At 30.8% G+C, this 12091-nt stretch overlaps 1 protein-coding gene across 1 annotated transcript in view; it reads left to right on the forward strand.

The window, feature by feature from the left end:
• Window positions 1-11667, forward strand: part of LOC100207960 (serine/threonine-protein kinase RIO1) — a 38326-nt gene extending 26659 nt beyond the window's left edge. The window contains exons 4-5 of the mRNA XM_065799392.1: window positions 10324-10467; window positions 10596-11667. Coding sequence (XP_065655464.1) covers window positions 10324-10467; window positions 10596-11581 — 1130 coding nt within the window. The 3' untranslated portion in view covers window positions 11582-11667. The remainder of the gene's footprint in view (window positions 1-10323; window positions 10468-10595) is intronic.
• Window positions 11668-12091: the final 424 nt, after the last annotated feature.

Here is a 12091-nt window from a genome sequence, read left to right on the forward strand (position 1 = left end):
AAAAATAAATTATTACTTATAATTTGTTTCTTTATTCAACATTATTATTGTTTCTAATTGTTTCTTTATTCAACATTATTATTGTTTCTAATTATTTGTTAACATTATTGTTTCTAATTGTTTGTTAACATTATTATTGTTTCTAATTGTTTGTTAACATTATTGTTGTTTCTAATTGTTTGTTAACATTATTAAACTACTGAGAAATTTAATAGAGAATTAAAGAGGTTACCTTTAATGACGACATTGATATGTTTTTATTGTTACAAATTGTTTTTAAATCTAAAATCATATAAAATAGTATCTTTTACTAATATTGACGTCATGTGATGTAAGCTACTACTATCATTTAAAGTGATGTTTTAGTGTAAAAGGTAACTTAGGGTAAAAAAGGTTTTATTTATTTTTTTAACTACTTTTTTTTTCTAACAATTCAAAAACCTTAGTTAACTCAAAAACAAAAAAATATGCAAAATAAAAAAGGTTTACAATAAAAAACAATAATGAAAAAAAAAGATGAAAAAAGAAAATTCTGACAATGGCTGCCGAATATACTGTATCGAATTTTGAAAGTAGTTTGTAGAAATTTGACTACGCTTAGAAACCAGTATGTCTATGCTTAGAAACCATTTCATTTTCTTTATTTAATAAGTTCTTATTGTGATAAGATATTATTAGATATTTTTCATATAGGCATAAATTGCGTTGTTAGGGTGTGGGATTGTAAGATCTACAATAATTTACCATTTTTCTCTTTCTATACATTTCTTTTCTTTTGAAACTTTTATTTCTATACAGTGCAACCTGATTGTGAACTTCCTTGATTTAACACTTAACCTCAATGATCAATCTTTTTGCCTATTTTGTAAATCTAATGATGAAGTTATATACATGTTGATTCCAAATTCCAGTGAGTTATATACATGTTGATTGTCTATCAGTGTTATGTCCCAGCTTATACGGGACTCTAGCATGAGTCTTTATTCATTTAACATAGAAGGGTTTTTAAACAAAATTAATATTTCACTACATCTTTAAAATGCTCAAAAAAAAAAAAAATTTCAGTCACCTTTTTTGTTTATGACTCTGCAAATTAAATTCTATATTTTATTATTTGATTTAAAATATTTAATTTGCTGTGCTATTTTAAAACTGTTATCTATAATCGAATATAACTGTTATGCTAGAGAGAGTGAAACAAAGTTTTTGACTAACTGATAACTAGAGTGAGTGAGACAAAGTTTTTGACTTGATAACTACAATTGAAAATAAACAAAACAGTTATGATTGTTTCATTGTGGCTTCTGATTGTATTTTGAATTAATTCACAATCTTTAGATATTGAAGAGTACATTTAATTGAAAACTCGTTTTACTCCATTAAAAGTCCATTAATATTAATCCAAAGTGGTCAGCTAAGTCTAAATCGCCATCATTGCCTACTTAAATTACACTGCCTGATTTGTTGCATTATCCTTAAAAAATTAAGAGACCAGTATTTTTACGGCTCAAGAATAAAAACTTAATTTTGTTATGGTTAAGAGTCTTGTTTGCACTAAAAATGTTTTATTCTTATTTTATTAAAATGGTTTAACAAATAGTTAGATATTTTTTGAGTATTTACATTATTTAGTGCTGGATTTTTTGTTAACTGATTTCCTGCTTCAGTTTGTTCCAATAACACAGAATACTGAAATAGGCTTTCAGTGAAAGCCTATTTCAGTACTCTGTGTTATTAGATATCAACACATATCAACATGCTACTAAAAATAACCTTACATGTTGCTAAAACTACCCACAACTCTCCATTGGAAATAATTTTAAAGGTTTGTAATTTTGTATTTATGATAATTGCAATTATTAGGTATAAAACATGGATTTTTCTTTGAAATATTTACACTGCAAAACAATGTTTTGCAATGTAAATACTCTATTATGATGCATGTTTCAAACATGCAGCAATTAAAATGCAACAAATCAGGCCATTTATTTACAGTAGGCCAAGAAATATCAGGCATACCAACTGTTATGCAAAAAATATCAAGCATACCAACTGTTTTGCAAGAAATATCAGGCATACCAACTGTTTTGGAAGCAACATCAGACATACCAACTGTTTTGGAAGAAACATCAGACATACCAACTGTTTTGGAAGCAACATCAGACATGCTAACTGTTTTGGAAGCAACATCAGACATACCAACTGTTTTGAAAGCAACATCAGACATACCAACTGTTTTGGAACCAACATCAGACATACCAATTGTTTGAAGTCAATAGCTGTTAATAAAATTCTTAATTTTTCATTGTCTAATAAAAGTTTTCATATTTTTTTACCTAAATGGTTTGACAGTGGTGAAAATTATAAATTAAAAAATTATAATATATTAGAAAAATCATTGACAAAAATTTGGTATTAAGTGATCATCTTCTTCTTGTGGGCAAGATGTATTTGCAAAAAGCAGCCCAATATCAAAGAGGTAAACAATTTGGCGAAGATTGAGAAAATCATCTTTATAAAGTTGTTTTTGTTTTTATGATTGTAGGGCTTCAAAATTTATTCTTATGTTTTGAAATCCTCACCTAAAGTTTACATAACAGGTTTATGTTTCAAAAAAGAAATCGATGAGTGTATTATCTCAATGCACTGATCTGAACTTAAGATAAGAGCTGCTGTTACCAATAACCATTCTACCAATGTTAATGCATTTTATATAATTTCATAAAGCATATACTGGAGATGGAAAATTATTAATTTATCATCCAGTTTAGAAAAGGAGTGTTTAAAACATACTTATTATTTCATATACTCCGCACTTATTATTTGATATACTGTCTTTATAAAAAATGTAAGAAACAACTTGTTAAACGCAAAAAAATATTTTTTTCTTCTTTTTTGTTTGATTTTTCAAGAGACTATGTTGAAGTTACTGCTGGTTACATTGCAGGGAATATATTTTGTAAAGTTTATTATAAGATCAATTATTAAACAGGCAAGAAAAAGTAAGAAAAATTAATTATCAAGTCACATATCTTGGAAACAACAAACAAGTTGTCAACATTGACAATATTTGACAAAACAACTGCAGCTGTAATATAGAGTTATTTTCCTGAAAGAAATAATGTAGCACAATTTTTAACATTGTTGTGTTATTTATCATACTTAATTTAATGCAGAAACTCAATTCATTCAATCAAACTCAGCAATGCTGCTTTGAAAGGTGATAAGAAACCCACATTTTATAGAGAAATTGCAAATTGTACTGAAATTTGATCAAAATAAACTTTGATAAATACTTTACATCGACCAAACAAACTTCTTGTGCTCTAATTTTTTTTTGTATTTTTGTTATTCACCTCCTCAAGGCCGAAATTACAACAATTACAACACTACAAGCAATTGTATCTCTTATGAATGATTTGCTTGAAGAAGATTTTAAATTTGTTCTTAGTTTCAATTTACAAAGTGATCCTTTGGAGCTAGGTTTTAGTAAGTATACTTAAATGACCAGTGGTAGACTTTTTGTGAGTCTTTTAGAAATCTGAATTAGTAAAAAGATTTTGAGAGATTTTTCCAGAAAGTATTCATCAGAATTTTGATAATCCTTGAAAAATATTATGCAAGATATTGCTTGGTTGTCTGCATAAATACTAGTGTCAGCTTTCTGAAGATAACACAGATATATATACTAAAGCAAGTAATATTGGTAAAAATTAACAAAAAGATTTTGATGTTAAACTTATGATTAATAAACGTTATTTTATGCAGAGAAGGACCTATATATCGAATTTAACCTCTGTCTAATATTATTAGACAGAGGTTGTTTAATAATAGTATTTTAGATGTTATTTCTCTTATTCTAATCAAACATTCTTGTAAAATTTGTTCTGCAAATTTTTAATTGTAGTCATTCTTTTTCAATTAAAAATTTGCAGAACAAATTTTAAAGATTTGTTATAGCTGTGTCAATTTTACTGATGAAAAACACCAAAAGTGGGAAATCAAATATACTACTGTGATCAAAAAGTAAGGTGAATTTTTTTATAAAATGAAAAATCTTTATTTATTCTTCCAAATCTGTATCGTCCCCCTCAAAATAATCCCCCCCCCCCGCCCCAATGCACTTTTGCCAACGTTTTTTCCAGTCTTCAAAGCATGCCGAAAAGTCCTCGGTAGGGATAGCCTTCAATGCGCGTGCCGATTCACGTTGGATCTCATCAATGGACTCAAAACGATTTCCCTGGAGTGGTCTCTTGAGCTTTGGGAACAGCCAGAAGTCACACGGTGCTAAGTCGGGCGAATACGGTGGTTGTGGAGCAACATGGGTACAGTTTTTGGCGAAAAACTCACGAAGAACCAGTGCTGTGTGCGAAGGCGCATTATCGTGGTGCAAAATCCAAGAGTTATTGGCTCATAATTCCGGTCTCTTTTTGCGAATAGCTTCACGCAAATGTCGCATAACGCTTAAATAATATTCCTTGTTGACAGTTCGGCCAGTTGGAAGGAATTCGTAGTGCACGACACCACAATAATCAAAGAAAGCAGTCAACATGACCTTGATTTTTGAGCGACTTTGACGTGGTTGCTTCAGTCTCGGCTCGCCTTTTTCACGGTATTCACTCAATTGGTCGGTTGTTTCAGGGTCGTATGCGTAGACCCAAGTCTCATTGCCAGTAATAATTTGTTTGTAGACGTCTTGATAGTCAGAAAGCATTGCTTCACACGTTTTAATGCGACACTCTTTTTCAAAGAAATTGAGAAATTTCGGCACCAAACGTGAGGCCCAAATGATCCTTCAAAATCGCTTGCACCGACCCAAATGATATTCCAAATTGAATGTCAACAAGGTCTCGAATGGTTAACCGACGATTTGCAAGCACCAATTCTTTGATTTTGTTGATGTGGCGATCATCAATCGAAGTCGATGGTCGTCCGGAGCGTTCCAAGTCATCAACACGTTCTCGGCCTTCTTTGAAGTCTTTGTACCACTTGTAAACATTTTTTTGAGACATAGTCTCTTCACCGAAGGCCTTTTGCAACATTCGATACGTTTCAGCAGCAGAAATATCATTCCGTAAACAAAATTTAATAGCACTTCTTTGCTCAACAAAATTAGACATCGTGAAAATCGCCGAATGCACTTTTGGTACTTCAGAAACAAGCGTAAACAAAAAAAATAATTATGAGTTTGACATGTAATTTGGCGCAAATGTTAATGACATTCCTACCAACTTAAAAATAAAAAAGATTGGACGATTCGAATAAGGCGGGAAGTTTAAATTAAAAATTCACCTTACTTTTTGATCACAGTAGTAGATCTCGTATTGTTGATAATATTTTTTATAATAATTTGCAAAAAGAAATTACATATTCATTAAGGAAAGATCAAGTGAAAGTATTCTAAAAAAGACAAAGACCAAATAAATATTTGTAGTAAAAAGGTATTTCTTTTTTTAATTTTAATAATGATAAATACAAAATTACAAGCCTTCGATTTTTTTTCAATGGAGAGTTTTAGGCAATCTTAGCAATATGTAAGTTTATTTTCAGTAGCATGTTGATATATAGCTATCTGAAAACCTATTTCAGTAGTCTATGTTATTGGAATAAACTGAGGTAGGCAATCAGTTAACAAAAAATCCATCACTAAATTATGTAAGTACTCAGAAAATCTAACTATTATTAAACTCTTTAAATAAAATAAGAATAAAACAATTATAGTGCAAACAAGACTCTCAACCAACAAAAATTAAGTTCTTATACAGTGCTGGCAAAAAGTCTTGCAACAAGGCACAATTTTACACAAATCAATGTTTGCAATGTGTACACAAATACAAAAAGTCTTGCAACATCATAATTACTTTTCATAATTACTTCCAAAAACAATAATACTTCCAAAAATATTATATTTTCACCAAAAACAAGTTCAATTAATTTTATTACATTGTATAATCATTTTAAACAGATGTACTATTAATATTTGGTAGGATATCCTTTGTTTTTTAACACAGCACTAATTTGTTTGGGCATGGATTTGGCAAGATTTTCACATAGTCCTGATGTAATTTCTGTACACCATACATGACGAATAGCATTTTTTAAACCATCTAATGAACTGCAGTTCTTAGCAGATACACACTTCTTGATTAACATCCAAAGATTTTCAATTGGGTTGAGATCTGGAGAATTTCCAGGCCAATCAAGCAACTGTATGTTTTTTTTGATCCAAGCCACTGCTTCACAGACTTCGCAGTGTGGCATGGTGCTGAATCATGTTGAAAAATTGTGCACTGATGAATAATCATGAAATTGATTAGAGATTCATCCAAAATGTTGAGGTACTTTTTTGCATTCATAGTTTCTCCTTTGGGCAAAAAGTATAAATCTCCGAGGCCATGAGCAGAAAAACAACCCCACACCATTACAGAAGGTGAATGTTTCACAGTTTTGCATGTGTATTTAGGATTGGTAGGATTAGAACTAGTAGGTCGACGAACAAAAAGCTTAACATCAGAGAACTGACGAAACATGGACTCACTGAACATCACCTGTGTCCACTGCTCTTCTGTCCAATCTTGATGCTTCTTGCAAAACTCAATGCGCTTTTTTCTCATCTTTTCAGTTACTAATGGCTTCTTAAATGGCCTTCGTGCAGGTAAGTTTAATTCCACAGAAAGTCTGTGACGGGTTGTGCGCTTTGAGACATTAGAAAGTGTTGGTATGCTGTTCTGTAGGTCACCAGAGGTTATTGAAGGATTCATCTTGACCATTGTTACCATCCTGAGGTCAGTACGCTGTGAAGTGACTCTAGGACGTCCAGACCTCTTTTTAGGAGACAGGGGGATAACCTGCTTTACAACACGCCAAATTGTAGTGCGTTCAACCATGTAAATTGTTGCAATGTCTGCATGAGACATACCACTTTTAGCAAGACGTTGAATGCATGCTTTTTCTTCTCTACTAAGCTGCCGAATCTTAGCCATGATTTTCACTGAGTTAACTGTTTAAGCTACAAAATTGTCTTTATAAATATATTTATACCTAAAGATAAAAATATAAGATAATAACACTGAGCCTACTGGCGTGGAAACATTGATTTGTGTAAAATTGTGCCGTGTTGCAAGACTTTTTGCCAGCACTGTACTTGAGCCGTAAAAAAACGGGCCTCTTAATTTTTTACGGAAAATGCAACGAATCAAACCGTGTAATTTAAGTAGGCTAGGGTCGTTTCCACACCTACCGTGAGTCGACACTTATTGTAGGTTTTAAATACTAACATAAATTTTGTAAAAAGTAATAACTATTTTTTTTTTTTAATATTTTGTGTATCAACAACATCGTCATGCACTTCTATTACAATACATAGAAACCGCAATACATAGTTACTTAAATGAGCTCAGTGGGTTTATTACGTCAGCCTATGAAAATACTTTTTTTTTAAGTACCAGCTGTTAGAAGCGTTTCAAATAAAACAAGGAAATTTAAGAAGATAACTTAAAATTTTATTTCTAAATTAACTTAATCAGGTAAATAAAACATGAATTATTATTAATATTATTAAAACAATTCATCATTATAGTATCAATGTAGTATTTTTGAATGTACGATAAGTATGAACTAAAAAAAATGTCATTCCATACATATCGTATGTCCAATGAATAATCAATTTGTTTCTTTTTTACTTTAAAAATAAATAATATTTTACTTAGATTATTTTAAAATGGCACAACAAAAATATAAGACAAAAGTTTGTAGTTCAAAAAGAAGACTTCAATATACAGATAGTCAATTACGTGATGCTATTAATGCTGTTAAAAAAGATATGGTTGTGTACAAAGCAAGCAAGGCGTTTGGAATTCCTTATCAGACGCTTCGTGATAAAATATCTGGAAGAACTTCTTTGAAAATACAACACTGCGGGTATGAATCAGTTCTAGGTGGACAAATTGAAAACAAGTTAGTCGAGTGGTTACTAACATGCACCAGAATGGGATTTGCCATGTCTGTAGTACAGCTATTAGATACTGTGCAAAAATATTTGATTTTTAACAATATAAAAACACAATTTACTAACAGCCGTCCTGCAAAAGGTTGGTTTTATGCATTTCTTCACCGTCACAAACAGCTATCTCAAAAATGAGGTGAATACTTAAACTGAGTTAGAGGAGGAGTAACTGAAAAAGCCATAAGAGATTGGTTTACTGAAATTCCAAAGCTTCCGAAGGAGAAAACACTCAATATTTAAATGATTAGATGCGCATTTTCAATATGGATGAGAGTGGTTTTCAGTTGTCACCAAAAACTAATTTATTAATTGGTGAACGAGGAAAAAATACATATGAAGAAAGTGCTCACCACTTTATTTGTAGTAAAGTCCATCATTAACAATTTTTAAATATGTTCGTCTTCCAAATAGAATTATAAATGCTGCTCCATCAGGATGGGGTATTGGAAAAAGTGAAAATGGTTGGATGACCGCAGAATGTTTTTTTGAGTATATAACAAACGTTTTTTATCCATTTTTGATAAAAGAAGAAACTTTTTCACCAGTTATAATTTTTTTTGATGGTCATGTGTCACATTTTTCTATCGAACTTAGTGAGTTTTGCTCTAAAAATGGAATAATTATTGTTGCTTTGTTCCCAAATGCAACACATATTTTGCAGCCGCTCGATGTGGCAGTTTTTGGGCCAATGAAAGCAAAGTGGAAATCGTTTTGCCGACAATGACGCATTGACCATGAAGGACAAGAAATAAACAATGAAAATGTACCAGAAGCATTAAATTCTTTTATAATCCATCCTTCTATGGCAAAAAATATTAAAAGTGGTTTTAAAAATACCGGAATTTTTCCATTTGATGCTAATAGTGTTGACTACAAAAAAATTGTTCAAAAATTATCTGAGTCAACTGTTGCTCCGGCTCCTTATTTAGAAGAAAACCATTCAAGTGTGACTTTATCAGCTTACTCTCCCATAACCTTTATTGAAAAGTGCATTGATTTTAGTATTTTAAAGCAGTTTAAATTGGCTGACGAACATTTAGGTTAGAAAGGTGATCTTGAATACCTCCAGTTGTATCATTTTTGGAAAAGAGCCTTATCTGAAACATATAAGACCATAATTTTACTTGATGAAATACAACAGGGTAATAAAAATCTATCAACAAGTGGTAATTTAGAAAATGTGCAAGGTATAACCGATATGGAAATGCCTGATTGCAATAATGCAGCTGTAATAGAACCAAAACCAGCTTGTTTTAGTTTAAGAATAGCAGCAGAAATAATAAATCCAATCGAAAGTGTTTTAATATGGCCAAAACAACCAGTCCAATCGTCCAAGCACAAAGTAGAACGTTTACCATCGGTTATAACATCTGAAACGTGGCAGCTTATTCAGAAGACAAAATTGCAAGAAAAGTCAAAAATAAAGGATGAAAAACTAAAAAAGAAACAATTAGCTGCAGATAAAAAGTAAAAAGTAGAGGAAGAAAGATTATGAAAGAAACAATTGGCTATGAAGAAAAAGTTATTAAATGAAAAAACTAAAAAAGAAAGAGAAAACATGAAAATTAAAAAAAAAAAAAGTTACAAAGGAGTCAGAATACGAGTTACATTTAAATGTTGATAATAATTATAAAATAAGACTTAGATAGTTATGATGAAACTCTATCCTTTCCATTTTAAGAACTCAAAGGATAAGTATACTAAAGTAATGGAAATGCTTTAAAATCTTTAATTTTAATTTATAATAATGTTTTTATTACTATATAATTAGTGTTCATTTGATAATAAACATTAAATTTATTTAATAGTCTTATTTTTTAATTTTATACCTAAAAACGTTTTATAAAATGTTACCAATGCATTAAATTTTCATTTGAAACCGCGAGCGCATTTTAAACCAGACACTAAAGTAGATTTTAAGATATACGATAAGTGTCGACAATATATACGATAAGTGTGAAACACTTACGATAAGTATGGAAAACTGCGCTTTAAAAGATTGATCAAAGTAAGTACATTATTGATTTAAATTTCAGAGTGAGAATAATTTTAAACTATCCCTTATTGTATTACATTGACAGCTGCAAAAATTCTTTTCTAATGCATTTCTACTTTTTGAGTAGTCTAATATATTACAATAACTTTAGTTAAACTCACGGTAAGTGTGGAATCGACCCTATGTCGCCATTTGGAGTGTATTTTATTTTGAAATTTTTATGAAAACATATTGAAATTTTTTTTAAATTAATCAAACAAACTAAATTTTTTTGTTTTTTTGAAAGGAAAATCATTTAACACTATTTTAATTTTTTACTTAGGTAAAGAAGCAAATGTATACCATGCTTCTACTCCTTCAGGTGCAAACCGAGCTGTAAAGATTTATAAGACCTCGATTTTAATTTTTAAGGATCGAGATAAGTATGTCAGTGGAGAGTTTAGATTCAGACATGGATACTGTAAAGGTAGGTTGTTTTTTTGTTTGTTTTATGACAAATTTAGTTTCAGTAAATTTGTTTGCTAAAGTAATGTTTATTGTTTGTAACTATTAACAATAGGATTCAATTTTTTCATTTTAATTTGATTTTTATAGGAAATCCTCGGAAAATGGTAAGAACATGGGCTGAGAAGGAGATGCGAAATTTAACTCGTCTTTGCAGTGCAGGTATTCCTTGTCCAGAACCAATAATATTACGCAGTCATGTACTGGTAATGGACTTCATAGGACATGATGGTTTTCCTGCTCCCCTTCTTAAAGATGCAAACATTTCAGAATCAAAAGCGCGCGAGCTTTATTTAAGATGTGTTCGAATCATGCGTGACATGTATTGGAAAGCGAGATTGGTTCATGCTGACTTTTCTGAATTTAATATTTTATATAACGGTCCGGAAAATCTTATGTACGTTATCGATGTTTCGCAATCAGTAGAGCATGACCATCCTTCGTCGTTGTTATTTTTAAGAAAAGACTGTACTAATATAAATGAGTTTTTTCGAAAACACGGCGTTAACGTAATGACAGTAAAAGAACTGTTTGATTTTGTCACAGATCCTCTTATTAATGAAGACAATATTGAACAATACCTCGAAACATTGCAAGAGGTTTCAAGCAAGCGTTCAATTGAAGATGTACATAATGTTGTTGAAGAAGAAGTGTTTAAAAATGCTTATATACCACAACGTTTAGATGAGGTTATCGATTATGAACGGGATACCAGGGCGGCAAAGCAAGGTTCAGATCAGTTTTACTACGCGAATCTTACAGGATTAAATAAAGAACTTAGTGGGGCGAAATCTCAACCTGATTTAATTGAAAATTCTTCTATTCTACAAAATTCTACAAATAATGTCCAGCCGTCAGATTTAGTTGAAACTTCTTCCAGTGACAGCAATAGCGAATGTTCTGAAGAGGAATCTTTTAACAAAAATCCCGAAGATGCAATTGAAAATGCCAAGAACAGAAAAATAATGCGTAAAGAAAATAAGAAACTAGTCAAAGATCAAAATAGAGAAAAGAGAAAAGATAAAGTACCAAAACATGTTAAAAAAAGATGCGAAAGGCTCGGTAAAGTCAAATAAAATGTCTTCCTTTTTATAACGACCTTCTATTCTAAAAATATCGAAGTTACCATTAGAATTAATAAATAATATGCAATTTTGTCGAAGTGTTATGTTTTTCGTCGAAGTATTTTATTTTACAGCTTAGCGTTATAGACCAAGTATGTATAAATCAGATACTTTGTTTTGAAGCTAAGAGATTATTTAATCATATCTAGGGTTGCCAGATGTCCGGCTTTTACGAAGGAGAACACATTAAAAAAATTGATTTTTACAGGTCTGGCGTTGTATTCTCCTCCGTAAAAGCCGTAAAAAGAGCATATAATCTCTCGCTAAATATGTCTTATTAAGTGTTAGTAATAATGAAAAAGAACAGTAAAAAGTAAAGGTTGCGTACTGCACTTGGGAATATTTTTAACTAGTTTTTTTTTTTTTTATTTGCGGTAAAAAGTATTCGATTATCGGTTAACCGGTAAATTTACCGGTAGTTTTTCATAATTATTTAAAACTATTTTGTAATATACAATATTA

The sequence above is a fragment of the Hydra vulgaris genome, chromosome 06 (assembly GCF_038396675.1).
Source record: "Hydra vulgaris chromosome 06, alternate assembly HydraT2T_AEP".
Taxonomy (NCBI): Eukaryota; Metazoa; Cnidaria; class Hydrozoa; order Anthoathecata; family Hydridae; genus Hydra; species Hydra vulgaris.